The sequence below is a fragment of the Ovis canadensis genome, chromosome 19 (genome assembly GCF_042477335.2).
Source record: "Ovis canadensis isolate MfBH-ARS-UI-01 breed Bighorn chromosome 19, ARS-UI_OviCan_v2, whole genome shotgun sequence".
NCBI classification, from domain to species: Eukaryota; Metazoa; Chordata; class Mammalia; order Artiodactyla; family Bovidae; genus Ovis; species Ovis canadensis.
This window is the reverse complement of record NC_091263.1, coordinates 68,855,237-68,874,441: the sequence shown is the minus strand read 5'-3', so window position 1 is coordinate 68,874,441 and position 19,205 is coordinate 68,855,237. Positions and strand designations below refer to the sequence as shown.

The 19,205-nt window shown below is 46.4% G+C and overlaps 1 protein-coding gene across 1 annotated transcript; it reads left to right on the top strand.

Moving 5' to 3' along the window:
• Positions 1–6,556: 6,556 nt before the first annotated feature.
• Positions 6,557–11,184, top strand: LOC138424826 (enhancer of filamentation 1-like). Its single transcript, XM_069562241.1, has one exon. It carries the CDS (start codon positions 6,742–6,744, stop codon positions 9,193–9,195), a length of 2,454 nt encoding a protein of 817 aa, XP_069418342.1. The 5' UTR covers positions 6,557–6,741; the 3' UTR covers positions 9,196–11,184.
• Positions 11,185–19,205: the final 8,021 nt, after the last annotated feature.

The window sequence follows — 19,205 nt, the reverse complement described above, 5'->3', positions numbered from 1 at the left end:
CCGAGTACCCACGACCACATGCTGGAGAGGGCGCACCACTGCCTAGCATGTCCAGCAGTGACTCAGCCCTGCGGACGGCCAGTCTTGCCGGAAGCTGGATGCAGCTCAGGTCGTGAAGTCCTTATTGCAAAATTCAGACTAAAACCGAAGAAAGTAGGGAAAACCACTAGACCATGCAGGTATGACCTAAATCAAATCCCTTATGATTATACAGTGGAAGTGACAAATAGATTCAAGGGATTAGATCTGATAGACAGAGTGTCTGAAGAACTAAGGATGGAAGTTCAAGACACTGTTCAGGAGGCAGCGATCAGGACCATCCCCAAGAAAAAGAAATGCAAAAAGCAAAATGGCTGTCTGAGGAGGCCTTACAAACAGATGAGGAAAGAAGCGAAAGGCAAAGGAGAAAAGGAAAGATATACCCATCTGAATGCAGAGTTCCAAAGAATAGTAAGGAGAGATAAGAAAGCCCTCCTGGGCGATCAATGTAAAGAAATAGAAGAAAACAACAAAATGGGAAAGACTAGAGATATCTTCAAGAAAAGCAGAGATACCAAGGGAACATTTCATGCAAAGATGGGCTCGATAAAGGACAGAAACAGAATGGACCTAACAGAAGCAGAAGCTATTAGGAAGAGGTGACGAGAATACACAGAAGAAACCAATACAGTATTGTAAAGTAAAATAAAGTAGAAATAAAAATTAAAAAAAAAAGAATACACAGAAGAACTATACAAAAAAGATCCTCATGACCCAGATAACCATGATGGTGTGATCACTCACCTAGAACCAGACATCTTGGAGTGTGGAGTCCAGTGGGCCTTAGGAAACATTACTACAAACAAAGCTAGTGGAAGTGATGGAATTCCAGCGGAGCTATTTTAAATCCTAAAAGATGATGCTGTGAAAGTGCTGCACTCAAGATGCCAGCAAATTTGGAAAACTCAGCAGTTTTCATTCCAATCCCAAAGAAAGGCAGTGCTAAAGAATGTTCAAGCTACTGCACAACTGCACTCATCTCACACGCTAGCAAAGTAATGCTCAAATGCTCAAAATTCTCCAAGCCAGGCTTCAACAGTATGTGAACCGAGAACTTTCAGATGTTCAAGCTGGACTTACAAAAGGCAGAGAAACCAGAGATCAAATTGCCAACATTCGCTGGATCACAGAAAAAGCAACAGAGTTCCAGAAAAACATCTATTTCTGCTTTATTGACTATGCCAAAGCCTTTGACTGTGTGGATCACTATAAACTGTGGAAAATTCTGAGAGAGATGGGAATACCAGACCACCTGACCTGCCTCTTGAGAAATCTGTATGCAGGTCAGGAAGCAACAGTTAGAACTGGACATGGAACAACAGACTGGTTCCAAATAGGAAAAGGAACACGTCGAGGCTGTATATAGTCACCCTGCTTATTTAACTTCTATGCAGAGTACATCATGAGAAACGCTGGACTGGAAGAAACACAAGCTGGAATCAAGATTGCCGGGAGAAATATCAATAACCTCAGATATGCAGATGAAACCATCCTTATGGCAGAAAGTGAAGAGGAACTCAAAAGCCTCTTGATGAAAGTGCAAGACGAGAGTGAAAAAGTTGGCTTAAAGCTCAACATTCAGAAAATGAAGATCATGGCATCTGGTCCCATCACTTCATGGCAAATAGATGGGGAAACAGCAGAAACAGTGGCAGACTTTATTTTTTTAGGCTCCAAAATCACTGCAGATGGTGACTGCAGCCATGAAATTAAGATGCTTACTCCTTGGAAGAAAAGTTATGACCAACCTAGATAGCATATTCAAAAGCAGAGTCGGACCTTGCCGACTAAGGTCCGTCTAGTCAAGGCTATGGTTTTTCCAGCGGTCATATATGGATGTGAGAGTTGGACTGTGAAGAAGGCTGAGCGCTGAAAAATTGATGCTTTTGAACTGTGGTGTTGGAGAAGACTCTTGAGAGTCCCTTGGACTACAAGGAGATCCAACCAAACCATTCTGAAGGAGATCAGCCCTGGGATTTCTTTGGAAGGAATGATGCTGAAGCTGAAACTCCAGTACTTTGGCCACCTCATGCGAAGAGTTGACTCATTGGAAAAGACTCTGATGCTGGGAGGGATTGGGGGCAGGAGGAGAAGGGGACGACAGAGGATGAGATGGCTGGATGGCATCACTGACTCGATGGACGTGAGTCTGAGTGAACTCCAGGAGTTGGTGATGGACAGGGAGGCCTGGTGTGCTGTGATTCATGGGGTCACAAAGAGTCGGACACAACTGAGCGACTGAACTGATACATGTATGCATTCTCTCCCAGACTTCCATCCCATCTGGGCTGGCACATAACATTGAGTAGAGTTCCGTGTGCTATACAACAGGTCTTTGTTGGTTATCCATTTTCAACTACATATCTGGACCAATACACAGAATGTGTGAAGGAGGTCACGGGTGATAGGAGTATTTGAAACTCACTGTGTCGTCTGTCTCTGTGGCAAGCCTAGAGTGAAAAGCACGTCTTCAAATCTTGCCCCTCAAACTTTAACACGCATACAAAGCATTCCAGCACGCAAAGACGAAACTGTGAGTCTGCAGCTCTGGTGTCAGGCCCATGAACTGGCATCTTCAACAAGCTTGTTCCTTGTGCGGATGCCGCTCCCCTAGCACCACTTTTAATAACACAGACAAAGCAGACACGCCACACCTCAGCTCCTTCCACCAAACACCTAATTGCGGGACACCTACTGTTGGTTCCATTAAAGACCACCCTCCCGTCCTGAAGGATCCCACATCTGGTAAGCACCCTAAGGTTTACGGAACGAAGACTGTAACACTTGAGTCTCTATTTGGAAAATGACGCACATAGTCATTAACGCTATGACTACTGAGCCTCTTCTGTGCGTCCACAAGAAGTCAAGGCAGGGATGTCTTTTTTTTAATTACGTTTGGCTCTGCAGGGCCTTCGTTGTTGCATGGGCTTTCCACAGCTGTGGTGCACGGGGGTACTCTTCTCTGTGGGGCGCAGGCCCCTCACGGAGGTGGCCTCCCTTCTTGTGGTGCAGACTCGAGGGCCCATGGGCTTTCCCCAGTTGTGGGGCGTGGGCCCCTCATGGAGGTGGCTTCCCTTCTTGTGGTGCAGACTCGAGGGCCCATGGGCTTCAGCAGCTGTGGGGCGTGGGCTCAGTACCCGCAGGCTGCAGGCTCTGGAGAGTGGGCTCAGTAGTTGTGGCACCTGGGCTGAGTTGCACTGAGGTATGTGGAATCTCCCCAGACCAGGGATTGAACCCACGTCCCCATAGTAACAGCAGATTCTCATCCACTGTGCCACCAGGGAAGTCCAAGGCAGGTTTTTTTCTGCGTCTGGAGAAACAATCCATAGTCAGGCCGTGAGGCCACCCAACCAGGCTGGAAGGGCCCCCAGTGCGTGCGGAAGGCCCATGCCTGCTCCCTTGTGGAGGGCAGGCACTTTGGGCCAGGGATTTAGAAAGTGAAAGTGAAAGTGAAAGTGAAAGTGAAGTTGCTCAGTCGTGCCCGACTCTTTGTGACCCCATAGACCTACCAGGCTCCTCTGTCCATGGGATTTTCCAGGCAATAGTACTGGAGTGGGTTGCCATTTCCTTCTCCAGGGGATCTTCCCAACCCAGGGCTCAAACCCAGGTCTCCCACATTGTAGACAGACGCTTTACCGTCTGAGCCACCAGGGAAGTCCTGGATTTAGAAGTGCGCCCTAATCAACCTGTCTCTCAGGGGGCATCCTTGGGTTCCTCCAAGCTCATCACCTAGCCTTGAGGTCTCTCCCTGGACCCGCTGGTTGAGTTCGCCAGTGCTCTGGCGCCCTCTGGTGGACACCATCTGTAACAACAACCCGCAGCCCTTCGGCTTGCCTCCATGCCTTTCGCCTGGCAACTAACTGCGCAGGTCTATCACAATCTTACCTTAAGATTTAATTTTTTATTCAGAAACATTGGACTAGACCAAAGGTCACTTGAAATGGACTATTTCTAATCACGGGCAGGAAAACTAAGTGACACGAGAGAAAGTGTACTTTTATGGTGGTTGAAGAGATGTGCTGTGCCGTCCGTCGCTGAGTCCTGTCTGACCCCGTGGACCGTAGCCCGCCAGGCTCCTCTGTCCACGGGAATTCTCCAGGCAAGAATACTGGAGTGGGTCACCATGCCCTCCTCCAGGGATCTTCCCAAACCAGGGACCGTTGAAGAGATGGGGTCAGTACAATTACTTCAGTGATTAGTTCAACTCTCACTTTGACGGCAGGACACTGACCTGTGTTCATAATTTCTTAATGTTCCAGAAAGAAATATTTATAAGATCAATTGACATTGGAATCGCAGCTTTCTCTCTTTAAGACCTACTGACTTTCCGTGAGTTTTATTCTCCCCTCAAGCACTGTTTTTGCAGAAGCACTAGTCACCCAGTCATGCCGGACTCAGCAACATCTCCTCTGTCCATGGAATTCTCCAAGAAAGAAGAATACTGGAGTGGGTAGCCATTCCCTTCTCCAGGGGATCTTCCCACACCAAGGCTCAAACCGGGGTCTCCTGCACTGAGGCAGATTCTTTACCGTCTGAGCCAGCAAGGAAGCCATTTTGCAAAATGGAGATAAAATCCACTTGCATAACTTTTAGAGTTAAATGAGATAAAATGTCAAGGATGGTATTGATCAATAGAATGTAATGAAAATCTACACCCTTTCCTTTTTCTCCTTTCTCAAAGCAGGTGTTCATTCTTTGCAAACATCATACTCTCTTTTCTCTCCAGGGACATCACAATTCCTGATACACAAGAAACAAAAAATATTTGTGGAGTGATTCTCTCATTCATTATTCCAGCTGAGACATTCAACAGTTTCTATCCACGTCGGTGAAACAGCTTCTATTCTCCTCTGTGACTGTGCTCTTTTAACTACAGAGTCCTCTACGAAGATGCTAGTTGCCTGGGTATGGAATATTACTAGATTTTATTTTCTAATATTATCTTGTAGTTATTACTCTCTTATTGGCTCGTCCCATTTCTTTGTACCCTCCAATCTCAGTACAATGATTTAACAAATAATTAGATAAATAACCTTTTGATTAACATACTATTTAGTCATAATAGATCTCAGAAAATGTCAGTCTTTAGGCACAGTTTAGCAATGTTTTCTCCTATGTTCTTTCAAGAGGTAAACAGCATAGTCTCTTAAAATGCATATAAAAAACAGAAAATTCACTTTCTTGATTGCTTCACCAAAGTTCAGAATTTTTTGCTAAAACTACAAGGCCAGGGAGTGGAATGACAAAAAAATATACAATGTCACAGTCATGTTTTCATCTCTTTTGGATGAAATTAAATCACAGTTTGGTATTATTAATCTATATTGAATTTTATGCAGCTTACTTTACAGGCAAAAATTGTGAACATAACTCCTTTTCAATAGACACAAAATCTAATAGTAAACTACCCAAAGGGGTGGAAAATTTATATTGCTTCTTTTAACAGATGGAGTAATAAAACTATGACTTATGAGAACAAGACTACACTGAGAAATTAAAAGAAATAAAACACTGGGAACCAATGAAAACAGCACTAAATATAGTCAGAAAAATAGAAAACATATCAACTTTATACTTCTGCAATTAAATATTTATATATGTAGGGAATAAATCGGAGAAGGCAATGGCACCCCACTCCAGTACTCCTGCCTGGAAAATCCCATGGACGGAGGAGCCTGGAAGGCTGCAGTCCATGGGGTCGCTGAGGGTCGGACACGACTGAGCGACTTCACTTTCACTTTTATGCACTGGAGAAGGAAATGGCAACCCACTCCAGTGTTCTTGCCTGGAGAATCCCAGGGACGGGGGAGCCTGGTGGGCTGCTGTCTATGGGGTCACACAGAGTTGGACATGACTGAAGTGACTTAGCAGCAGGGAAGAAATACTTCAGCAGAAAACTCTTAATTAAACAGAATAATGTTTCGTAAAATACATACATAGCAATAGCACATCTAAGATGCACAAATAAGCATTTTAAATCAGGCTGATAGGTCTTGTCCAAACATAGGGACATAATTTTGCCATCTAAAAGCATTAGGGTTGTTGACAAAGATTTGACTCAAGTGGGATCAAAAGGAAACTTCCCACTGGTGTCTAATTTATCAAATTCAAGTCATTAAGGTATTTATTTCAGAAGTAGATCTCATTCTATAAAGAATTATTTAGAGAATGTCATTGTTTTTGCCTTTCATTAAGTTTAGGTATCAATATATCTGCAGTCCTAGGGATATAAACATAAAACATGTTGATATCCTATGGTTTGGGGCAGCTACTAATGCTTTTGTTTGAGAAGAACTGATTTATTTTCAAATTGATATGAAATCAAATAACTTTGTCTTATTTCTATGTCTTTTTTTTTAATGTCTTTTATAAAGTTGATTAAGGACAACGGAAGGCGCAGTCACATTGCAAGAATAGATATGGAGTTCGGGGTGGGCGGGGCGTCCGCGTTACCTTGGCCCGCGAGCCAATGGCGAGGCTATATGCAAACGAGCTCCGTGCTCTGCCGGCCGGGACGAAAACAGTGAGCTCAGAGGCTGGGCGGGCTGAGCGGTACCGAGGTCGGTGCTGCGCGGAGAAGCGGCCCGAAGCTCGGCGGTCCTCGCTTGCATTTAAGCCCAGCGCTCGATGGAGGGGCGGGCTCGCCGGTGCTTAGGGCAGTCTCGCTAGTACAGGAAAACGGCTCAGTTCACCGCTGCCGAGATGAAGTATAAGAATCTTATGGCCCGAGCCTTGTATGACAATGTCCCGGAGTGTGCCGAGGAGCTGGCTTTCCGCAAGGGAGACATCCTGACTGTCATTGAGCAGAACACAGGAGGACTGGAGGGATGGTGGCTCTGCTCCTTACACGGCCGGCAGGGCATTGTCCCCGGCAACCGGGTGAAGCTTCTGATTGGCCCAGTGCAGGAGACCTCCTCCAATCAGGACCTGCCCACTTCGGGACTGGGGCCACCGCCCTTTGGCCAACAGAAGCTCTATCAAATACCAAACCCACAGGGCGCCCCTCGAGACACCATCTACCAAGTGCCGCCTTCCTACCAAAATCAGGGAATTTACCAAGTCCCCACCGGCCATGGGACCCAGGAACAAGATGTGTATCAAGTGCCACCCTCAGGGCAGAGAGGCGCTGGGGGCGCTAACGGTCCCCACCTAAGTAAAAAGGTGATCACGCCGGTTAGGACAAGCCACGGCTATGTGTACGAGTACCCGACCAGATATCAAAAGGACGTCTATGATGTCCCTCCTTTCCAGACGGCTCACGGGGTGTACGACATCCCGCCATCCTCTGTGAAGGGCCCCGTGTTTTCTGTCCCCGTTGGAGAGATAAAGCCTCAAGGGGTCTATGACATCCCTCCTAGCAAAGGGGGATACTCCACTCCACCCTCCGGCTACAGAGACGAGGCCGGGCTCCGGGAGAAAGAGTATGACTTTCCGCCTCCAATGAGACAAGCGGGCAGGCCCGAGGGCGTCTACGACATCCCCCCGACGGGCACCAAGCCCCTGGGGAAGGATCTGCACCCTAAGTACAACGGCGACACCCCCGGAGCTGCTGAGCTGGCCCCACGGAGACACGGCGCGTCCCTGACCCAGCCGGCCCCCCAGCCGGGCCCACCCGTGGGCTCCCAGAACAACGATGCCTACGACATCCCCCGGGGCGTCCAGTTTTTGGAAGCACCAGCAGAGACCAGCGAGAAGGCCAGCCCGGAAGAGAGGGATGGGGTGTACGACGTGCCGCTGCACCAGCCACCGGAAGCCAAGGGCCCCGCGGACGTGGTGGACGGCATCAACCGGCTGTCCTTCTCCAGCACGGGCAGCACGCGGAGCACCATGTCCACGTCCTCCACCACCTCCAAGGAGTCCTCGCTGTCCACTTCCCCGGCGCAGGACAGAAGGCTCTTCTTGGACCCTGATGCAGCCCTCGAGCGGCTGCTCCGGCTGCAGCAAGCCCTGGACGGGGCTGTCTCCAGCCTGATGGCGCTGGTCACCACCGACTGGCGGAGCTACGGCCACATGGAGCGGCACGTCAATGGGGTCCGCGCCGCCGTGGACAGGGTGGAGCTGGCCCTCAGAGACTACCTGCACTTCGCGCAGGGCGCCGCGGCGAACGCCGCCTGCCTCCCCGAGCTCGTCCTCCACCACAAGGTGAAGCGCGAGCTCCAGAGGCTGGAGGACTCCCACCAAATCCTGAGCCAGACCAGCCACGAGCTGAGCGAGTGCGGCTGGTCCCTGAACGTGCTGGCCGTCCACAAGCCCCACAACAAGTGGGACAGCCTGGACCGCTTCGTGATGGTGGCCAAGACCGTGCCGGACGACGCCAAGCAGCTCACCACAACCATCAGCACCAACGCCGAGGCCCTCTTCAGACCCGGCCCCGGGAAGGGCGGGCCGGAGAGCCTCACGAACTCCACCGAGGACCGGCCCGCCGGGGACCACAAGGCCCCTGCCCTCAACAAACCACTGCCCCCCAGCCTGGGCAAGGAGCAGCCCCCCGACTGTAGCAGCAGCGATGGCTCTGAAAGGAGCTGGATGGATGATTATGACTATGTCCACCTGCAGGGGAAGGAGGAGTTCGAGAGGCAACAGAAAGAGCTCTTGGAAAAAGAAAATATCATCAAACAGAATAAGATGCAGCTGGAACATCATCAGCTGAGTCAGTTCCAGCTGCTGGAACAAGAAATCACAAAGCCCGTGGAGAACGACATGTCCAAGTGGAAGCCGTCCCAGAGCCTCCCGACCACCAGCAGCGGCGTGAGCGCGCAGGACCGGCAGCTCCTCTGCTTCTACTATGACCAGTGCGAGACCCACTGCATCTCCCTGCTCAACGCCATCGACGCACTCTTCAGCTGCCTCAGCTCGGCGCAGCCCCCGAGGATCTTCGTGGCCCACAGCAAGTTTGTCATCCTCAGTGCCCACAAACTTGTGTTCATCGGAGACACGCTGACCCGGCAGGTGGCCGCCCAGGACGTTCGCAACAAAGTGATGAACTCCAGCAACCAGCTGTGCGAGCAGCTCAAGACTATAGTTTTGGCCACCAAGACGGCCGCGCTTCACTACCCCAGTACCCCCGCCCTGCAGGAGATGGTCCACCAGGTGACCGACCTGTCCAGGAACGCACAGCTCTTCAAGCGCTCTCTGCTGGAGATGGCCACGTTCTGAGCGGAGACGCAGGAAAGGGAGCACTGCCTTGGGTTACTGAGGAAAACTGGAAAACACTCTCTGGTTTTTGTAAATCTTGTCTATTTTTGTAGATATTTTTGTATAAAAGTGAAAGACTTTCACATTTCATGGGTTAGATGGCATTCAGAAATTCAGGGAACTCCAGGGGGGTGGTGTGTGGCTTTTTCCCCCCCATGTTGTTCTTATGTATACACATAAGCATCTGAGACACAAATTGTACAGAATCTTATCCACATGTGTGTGACTACGTGTTCACGTTCGTTTGTAGATGTTTGTCTGATACATTCCATTAAGAACCATGAGATAAGAAGCACCTTAGGAGGCACCTCCCAATGCTGCATTTTCTTTTTAGAAAAACCTACCAGCTGGTTGCAATATTGCTCTACATATACTCGTGATTGTTCCGAGCCTATCACTCCCAAGTCTGAGACACACAGTACAGTGTGTTTGCAAGTGTTCACCTTCCATAAGGAGGTGGGTTAATACCTTGTTTTCCTTTTTGAAAGCCCCTCCAAAATTGGCCGTCTCGGACATGTTATTGCAAGATGCCTCACTTCTGGTTGAAAAAAAACCCTCTTTGAAAGTTTCAGAAAGTCTTGATATATCTTAACCCAAACTCTGACACATTAGGTGCCAGAGGAGAGACACGTGTGTTGAGGCCGCTTCCTGATTAGCGCTGGGTTGTTTCAACACAGGACGCTGTCCCAACAAAAGGGGACCATGTGTTCCCCAAAGACTTTCTTTTGTGGCCCCACCAGGTGGCATGTGGGATCTTAGTTTCCAGACCAGGGCTGGAACCCATGCCCCCTGCATGGGGAGTTCAGAATCTTTAACCACTGGGCCACCCAGGAAGTCCATCCCCAGGGCTTTTTGATCATCGGCATTTATGAGTAATCTGGCCATGAGATTTTCCAAAGGACATTTTCAGATTTGCAAAAAAGCATATTGTTTGCAGCAGGAATTCCTAAAAACACATTGGGCAGTGATCATCCACAAAAGAAGGACGGTTCCACCCGAGATGTAAGTGGAGGCCTTTCTGACTGACTGTCATCATCCTCTTCGGTGCTGCTATCCCTGGTACCTGAGGGAAGCTGGCCAGTTCCTCCATCACCTAAAGGTTAGAGACGCCAGGCTACAATCTTACTCTTAGGGGAAGTCGTGGCTTGATCCTGTACCCTCCCTAAAACGTGCACACGCACACCCAGCGCTCAGAGCCACTGTCAGGAGCCCATCTAGGCTTTACAGCTCTGTCTGCCCAATGACCCCATGAACAGCTCATTCACTGTTCCCCAGCTCAGCACAGCATCCATTCCACAGTCTGTCCTCTGATACATGCTGGGGTTGGCACAGCACAAACGCATCACAAGCCATCGGATTCATCATGGGGCAGATGAAACCCTTCCAACCCAATGGGTAAATGTATTCACAAATCACCAAGTCAAGAAGCAAGTTATTTATGGTTTGTCAGTCCAGTTTTCATTTAATGATCCCACTCCAGTCAACTGGAAAATGTTTGATTTGCAATATATGCCTTGACTTAATTAAGCTTGCTTGCTTTAGACAACCAAATTATTGGAACAGGAGAGGATTTAGGAGAGAAGGATATATGATCTAAGTGGGATTAAATAAAAAATCAGTGAAACTTATCCAGGAGGTGCTTTTCAGAACCAGTGTTGTAGTTCTCAACATTCTATTCTGCCAAAAGAAGTCAGATTGCTGTAGGACAAGCAAGTGTGTGTGGAGGAAGGGGGTTGCTAAAAATCAGCAATGAGTTTGAAAAAGTGTCCTTGTAGATTTCATTGTATCATGTATTTCTTAGGAGATGACTTGTTCTATGCTAAGAGGTGACATTTCATGTTATCAAAACCAAAATGTTCAATCTGTGTTAATCTCTTTCCCGTACTATATGTAGAGGCTATTTTTAAATCATTAAAATTTTGGATGTCTGTTTAAAAAAAAAAAAAAAAAGAATAGATATGACCATAAAGAATGACAAAAGCATTAGTTTAAGATGGATTCTTTTAAAAAATTGTATAGTAATAAAAAGAGACAGTGGAGGACAGGGGAGCCTGGCGTGCTGCAGTCCACAAGGTTGCAAAGAGCGGGACATGACTTAGCGACTGAACAAGAAGAAGAAATATATTGTGGGGCATGTATTACCATCCTTGTAAAAGCTTCGAGAAACTATGAAAGAGTAAATCTACATTTGTTAGCTAATGGTATGACACAGCCAAACATTTATCAAAATAAAAATGCATATACATACAAAAGCTAGTCTTTATCATTAGCATGAAGAGAAACTATAGACCCCAAATGAAGTCCTGACGGTAACACTCCTAAAACAACAGTGTTTTAAGTGCTATTACAAACCCATTTGATATCCACTGTAATTGCCACAATGCTAATGGATATACTTTGTATTCAAACACGTCACAAGTGCTACTATAGCAGTTTCAATGTAGTCAATACAGTTCAGCCTTAGTTAAGAACAAGCAATGGATGTTTCAAATTGCACGTTACCAGGAAAGAGGGGGAGAAAGTCAATTACAGCAAACATCAGCTCCTTCAAACAGCAAATCAAAGATTTATATTAAATCATGTTCCATCCCACTGAGATACAGGGCTCCAACCCAGGTCTCCTGCGTTGCTGGCAGATTCTTTCCCATCTAAGCCATCAGGAAAGCCCCATGACACGTATAGAATACAATAATACAGAAAAACTTGATGGATCAACCACTCCTTTTTGTGGTCTCAGCTGGTTTCTACTGCTTAATTAGCTTGGAAAGAAGAATTGGGATGCGAAAAATGACTCAGAAGGGGAGGCTGAAATTCACTTTACAATAGTTAGTCTATGAAAAGGATTTTAAAAATACCACCATGCCACTATGTTTTAGCTGAAGGGACAGGTAGTTACGTATGCCATTTTATTTCAATTGGTCAGACAAGTTCTACTCTTCCCTTTAACTTTGTCCTACAGGCAGGACTGACACCTTAAAATTCAACATGAGAGACCTCACACCATGAACTCAAGATGGCATTTTTCAGTGTATGGGTCACAGAATGATCCCGGATGTTTGTTAACAGCAAACATTCCTGTGCGCCAACCAAGTTCTCCCAAGTCAGAATCACAGTAATAAGCATTGTGACAAGCAGCGTACAAATTCTGACATTCACACTTACTTAAAAACAATTGCCCGGGGAATTCTCTGGTTATCCAGTGGAATCCTCCTTTCAATGCAGGGGACTTGAGTTCGATCCCTGGTCAGGGAACTCAGATCTCACACGCCACAGAGCAGCTAAGCCCGAGAGCCTCAACTACGGAGCCCAAAGATCCCACATGACACAAGGGAGATGGCACAGGCTCAATGCAGACAAGTAAACATTTAAACAAACAAACAAAGAGCTCGAAACTCTATCTCTATTCTGTGTGCTATTTATTTACCTGCAGACAGCCTTTGGAATTCTTTCATCTGCCTATCCACACGAATTGTACTTTTTTCCTCTTAACACTTTACTTGTGTCACTACTTTCTGTCTTTGTAGGAATCCTTTTCTGCAAAGCTGAAGGGCCAGGTCCTTCATCACTGACCACCGGTCTAGTGGCTAAGATCTGGCACTTTCAGTCTCTGGCTAGGAACCCAAGCCCCACTCCAAGCCACTGCAGGCTAAAGCCATCTGAGAGCACTTCCACTGTGGGGGGCACAGGTTTGATTCCTGGTCAGGGAACAAACAAGCCATGACCCAGCCAAAAAAAAAAAAAAAATCCTATATAGTTCTGCACTGAATTAGCAGTGTCAATATGTCACTAAGATAACTTAATGAGGTTATCTTTTACAAAGTGCAGATGTGTGTCCTAGCTCTGTCCACTGAAAAGGTCCCCAAACAAGGATCAAACTCTGGCACCAGACTGTCATCACTCAATACCATTTTCCATTAAGAGAACACTAGGCTCCTGGAGAAATGACTGATTCCAGGACTGCAACTGGGTAAGAGGAGCCCGGAACATATTGTCGCAACAGAGACAAAAAAACTACTGGAGACAGAGGATCATTCAAAACCCCAGAGCCAAAGAAGGGTGATTTTCATTAACATCAATCAGAATTTCCTGCAATGGATTAAAATACATCACGGATATTTAATTCTGTAAGTTCACTGGAAGGGAAAAAAATGTTTAATTTTGGAAGATGCTAGGTAACTAACACATTATTTTGACTATCAGGAAAAGAGGGTTAAAAAAAATCCAGCATTTAGTCCATACAGTTCGTTACCCAGATGAACTGTAATATAGCTAACTACTCCCTTTATGGAAATATTACAGCTCCTCAGTGAAGGCTCAATGCTAAATCAGAGTGTCATCATTTCATAACTTGCAGCAAGTTAGTACGATATAAGGATTATGCTGGAGAAGGAAATGGCAGCTCACTCCTGTATCCTTGCCTGGAGAATGCCTCAGAGGGCTATAGCCCATGGGGTCGGAAAGAGTCGGACTAAGTGACTGAATACAGCGAGGAGGACATCCACGGCTGCTAACACATCCACGTGAAACGAGAGACGGCTGAGAGGGGAGGGCCCGCACACAGAACTACGGCGAGACGGACACAAATCAGACATGAACTCCATCAAGGTTATAGTCCCCACCTGGCAACTTCCAGAAAACATGGAGGAAAGGGGAACATGTTAAATGGCACCGAAGGGAAATAATCAGCAAAATCCACATTGTGGAAAACCATATACGTCATACAATCTAGTTTTTCAACAGGTAAACAACACAAAGGGAAGACACACACACACACACACACACATACACACACACACACACAGAGCTCTATATTAAAAGAGATGACTTGAACTTGCCTTTCATGGGGTCTTCCTATTTCAGGAAGGCTTCCCAGGTGGTACAGCGATAAAGAACCTGCCTGCCAATGCAGGAGACCCAGGGTCAATCCCTGGGTCGGGAAGATCCCCTGGAGAAGGAGATGGCAACCTGGGAAATCCCATGCACAGAGAAGCCCCGAGGGCTACAGGCCAAGGGGTCGGAAAGAGTCAGCTGTGACTGATGGACTGAGTACAACACACATTTCGCCAGCTTCATTCCTCTAGTTCTCAAGACCAAAGCTATGGAAATGCCTTTAACTCTTCCCTTTCCTCCAACTCAGCAAGCATCCAGTCAGTAACTCTGAGTACCCCTCATGCAACCCTTCACCAATGCTCTGTTCAAATCCCCCGGCCGCCCTTGCCTGCTTCCCACAGAAACCTCAAACAAGCCCCCTCTTTCCATGCTCATACCCTGATGCCTACCATGAACACAGGAGCCGGGCTGGGCCTTCTCAGATACACCACTCAGGGTCTTCACGTGGCACCAGGTCTTGTCCACAATTCAAGTAGCTGAAGGCCCTCTAGTCTGGGCTCCTCCTCGCCGCCCTGCTAATCTCCCCGTTGCTTCTTGGCCTCTGACCACACTGACCTCCCAGCGTTCCTCAAGCAGATCAGGTGGCCCCTCCTTGGAGGCTCACACTCGCTCTTTCTTGAGTCTAGACCCTTCTTTCCTCAGGTCTCCTCGCCCCTCCTTCCCCTGCAGATCTGAGCTCTGGAGCCAACCTTTCGCCGAGTCCCACCTCCACCACAGCTGCTCTCAATCTACCGGCCCAGCTCTGCACGTGTAAATTATTTCTTAATATCAGACTCCCTTCCGTAGAAGGAAAGAAAGCAGGGATTGTTTTTAATGCGATATATGCACAGTGCTTAGAACGGTAGCTGGCTCATCGTAGGGCTTCAAAAACCATAGCTGAGTAGAAGCATGAATTAATAAAAATAAATAGCATACAAACACCTGTTCTAGGACCCTCTTACAATCACTTTGGTTCAAGCTCTTCTGAGTCTATCCTGACAGACTCTGGACAGGGCCCTTCCTTCCTTAGAGCCAGAATTTCCCTTCGTCTCTTACAACACGCCTATCAGAATACCTTGCAGCTCGCTGTTCTTAAGTCCATGAAACCACGTTCAGTTATGGTGCCCCGGCAGTCATTTTCTATATGATAGTGATTTTCCCAGTTTTATCTTTGGCCTGATCAGAACTGCCTTTCGTTAGCGCCTCTGATACAGCAGGAAAAGCCTCAATATATTGTGGTAATTCAGACATGATTCTGAAGACAAACTGATGGTTATTTACATCCAGGCCAGCAGAATAACCTTTACCTAAGGAAAAATTCATGAAATGAATTAGGCTGGGTTAGGTAATCAATAAATCTGCTTCCATAACAGGTCAGTTTCTTTTACTTTAGCCTTTGCTCTCTATTGCTTTTGTGACAAGTTAATCAGTAAAGGGATGTTGCCTATAGCTTAAAATATATGCAACAGCTCCTCTCTGGGAACCCCTCCCCTGATGTGCCTGAAGATTAAACTACAATACCTTTATTCAGTTCACCTGGGAATGGCTGACAGCAAGAAGAAATTAACACACTCCCTCCTGGTGTCAGGCCTAAACCAGGACATCTTTGCAACCATTTTCACTGGTCTTCTTACTTCGGCTCCTCAGCCCGCTTTTTCTTTGCTCGATAATAAATAAAGAAATAAACAAATGCAGACCCCAGTAAAGGGGCTTCTCTACAACCCTTGTCTGCCATCTGCTTGGATGCCTGGCTTTCTGTTTGTTTGTTTTTTAAATACTGCTATTTATTTATTTTTGGCTGTGCGGGGTCTCCGTCGGGGCTCGGCCTTTTCCCTAACTGTGGCAGGCAGGGGCTACTCTCTAGGCGGTGCTCGGGCTTCTCATCGCAGTGGTCTCTCTTGTGGAGCACGGGCTCTGGGGCCTGGGCTTCAGTTGCGGCTCCCAGGCTCTAGGGCACAGGCTCAATAACTATGCCACACAGGCTTAGCTGCTCTGCGGCACGTGGGATCTTCCCAGACCAGGAATCAAGTCCATGTCGGCAAGAGGCCAAGCGATAGATAAGAAGTGATTTACTACAACAGGACGCTTGTGAGGCTTACAGACAGGCGGGTGAGAGGAGGAGTTTCCTTGTCCCCACATGTCGAGCCAGGACCGTCACTGCGCAATGGAAATGAGCGGAAAGGCAGTGGCACATGATTGAAACGGTGAATCGTCCCAGGTTTTAGTATATCACCATTCCCTTATATTTTTGTTTTTAGTGTGCGCAGAGGAATCATTACTTTACTGAGCTCACGGGGCAGGACGTGGCTCTCGTGCCACAATTGTTTGTTTCCGGGCATGTTTCATGAAACTCGTTGCTAAACAAGCCTGCTTTCTTCAGTGATCAGTAACTTACAGGGGTCTCCCATACTTTTTTCTTTACTAGAATCCCCTAATGGAATCAACTATTTATTAATAATTATCTGGACTTCCCAAGCGGCGCTAGTGGTAAAGACCTCGCCTGCCAGTGCAGGAGATGGAAGATACATGTGTTCGATCCCTGGGTCAGGAACATCTCCTGGAGAAGGAAAAGGCAAACCCACTCTGGTATTCTTGCCTGGGAAACTCCACGCACAGAGAAGTCTGGCAGGTTACCGTCCACGGGGTCGCAAGGTGTCGGATGCAAGTGAGCACCCCCACAAACGACGACAAAACAATGACCTCATCCCTTACTCTGTCCCTATCACTTCCTTCCTGCCTTCCTTTCTCTCTCTCTCTTTCTAAAAACTAATCCTCGAGTCTTGTCCTATAGCAGTGTTCCAGACCCTTCTTTCTTTAACTCATCATGGAAGTGCATTCTAACCTGACCCTCCTTTAAAGTATCATAACCCCCTTTTATTTTACACAAAATAATGTTCAGAAAGGCAAACATTAAGCAAGAGAAAAAAAAAATGGTTACTATTATGGTCTCTGCCAATAAATTTTAAAACACTAACCAATTTTTTACTATTGATGAATATTTAGTTCCTGGTTTCTTCTTGGCCCTAAACTCTAGTTCCAGCAATCTCATCCTGTGTGTTGTCTCTTTGTATCTGTTTTATAGCTGTTCATTCATTCTTTCAACAAATATGGCTTTGTACCTACTATATGACTGATACAGATTTAGGCTCCAGGGAAACCACAGCCAAAAAAAAAAAAATCATTCTAGTGGGGAAAAGAAAACAAGAGGACAGATAACAAGCAAAATTAAAATAAAATGTGTATTTAGCAAGAGATAATGGGGAGAAGAAAAACTAAACAACGGAAGGGAAGACCTAATTCCCTCACCAGGGATCAAGGCTGGGTCCCAACAGTGAAAGCACCAAGTCCTAATCACTGGACTGCCGGGGTCCAGGCCCGGTGGATCCAGGGTGATTCGAAGGTGGGGACGGAGTCGGCGTCTTTGGAAAAATACATATTTAATCACAGATATAGAGAGATTAGAAATGGATAGTGTAGTAGGAAGATCAGTGGAGAAAAGGAGGCTGAATAACTTGGATTACGTGAAATAGCATCCATGCTCCAGATGGGAATTCAGCCAGAAAAACGGGAGCAAGAAAGAAGCGACATGGGGGAATCAGTCTTTCCGGAAACTGATCCGATTTCTTTATTTTTGGGTTTGCTTATATACCTTTTGTTACACATAGGGATGAATACAGAGTCACGTGGGGGTCAGCAGTCCTGACCTTTGTCAAAATCAGGTGCTTCACATAAATGTATAAAAAAAAGGTCTTAGGGATATTACATCATCTTCAGGCCATGAGTGAGACCTGCTTACATTTTATGATCCTTTCTTTCTGATAACCAAAAAACTTATTTTTTCCAAGGGTGTTTTTTCTTAAACGAGGCACCACCCTCCAAATAAAGTTACATTCCTATAGGGTGAGGGTGTAGTGAGTTACAATCAAGAAAGGAATTTATTCAACCCAAGGTTAACATGATTAATTTTAAAGGTTAATACTTATTTCTCCTATATGCTTAAAGGTTAATACTTATTTCTTCCTATATGCTAGTTATATTCATTATAAGGGTAGGGAACATGGAGATTTAGCAGCAAACATCAGCCCAACAAATGAAAATCCTTTCACCAATGCTCCCCTTAAGATCTATTTAGTCTTAAGATATGATAAAGTTACATTCTTACATGGCAGGGACACAGTGATTTATAACAAAGTACAGTGATCTATTACAAAAGAGAAAATCCATTAACTCAAAAAGTCTAGTCTTGCTAACATCAAAAACTACTATATTTCCTTTGCTATATTCCAAATACATTGATTAATATATTCCCAGGTGCCTAAGGATATAGAGGCCTGGCGGCAATCATTGACTCAACAAGAAGAAAAAGTCCTATGCTAATTAAGACTCTCAAAATACTCCAAAACTCTGTGCTGTTTATGGTTGAGAGGTAGTAAACAATCATGTGGCAGGAGTATGGATAATCCTGTCACACAAGCTAGTCTGTCAGCAGAGAGGTTTGACCTGAGACATCCTTGTCCCACCCAGAGCAGGGAATCAGCAGCAATTATTGACACAACAAATGAAGAGACCCTTCACCAATATAATTCCTAACCAACTATACTAATAATTTCTAACTCCCCAAAAGAATTTGCCTTTAGTAAGTCTAAAACATCTCGTGCCTCTCAGGTTGGGAGGCTGTAAACAATCACATGTGGCCGGACAAACCTATACAAGTGGGCTAGATAACCTTCAGAGGAGTCCGTAAGCTGAAACACTCTTGTCACGCCCAAGAATTTTTATCGCCTTGGAGCTGCACGTTTACTCCTTCTCCGAGAGAAACGGTTATGGGGGAGAGCCCCCCGTAGAGTCAGAGGTGTAGGTGAGAGCATAAAACAGACTCTGGTTTTGGGGTTAGATGCTCGGGAACAGGGGGTTTCCTGAGGCTTGATCACGCCTTTGCGTATGCCAAGCCTCCTTCCTCATGACCTTTGCCATGGACGGAATTCCTCACGCTGGCCCCCGGCACTGGACCACTAGGGAAGTCCCTGTATTTTCAAACATAGAGGAAACCATAAAGGCCCTGAGCAAGTGACATTTGAATAAATTAGATGGTTATCCAGAAA

Coding starts and splice junctions, on each gene's coding strand:
- LOC138424826 (XM_069562241.1), top strand. CDS start 6,742: ATGAAGTATAAGAATCTTATGGCCCGAGCCTTGTATGACAATGTCCCG.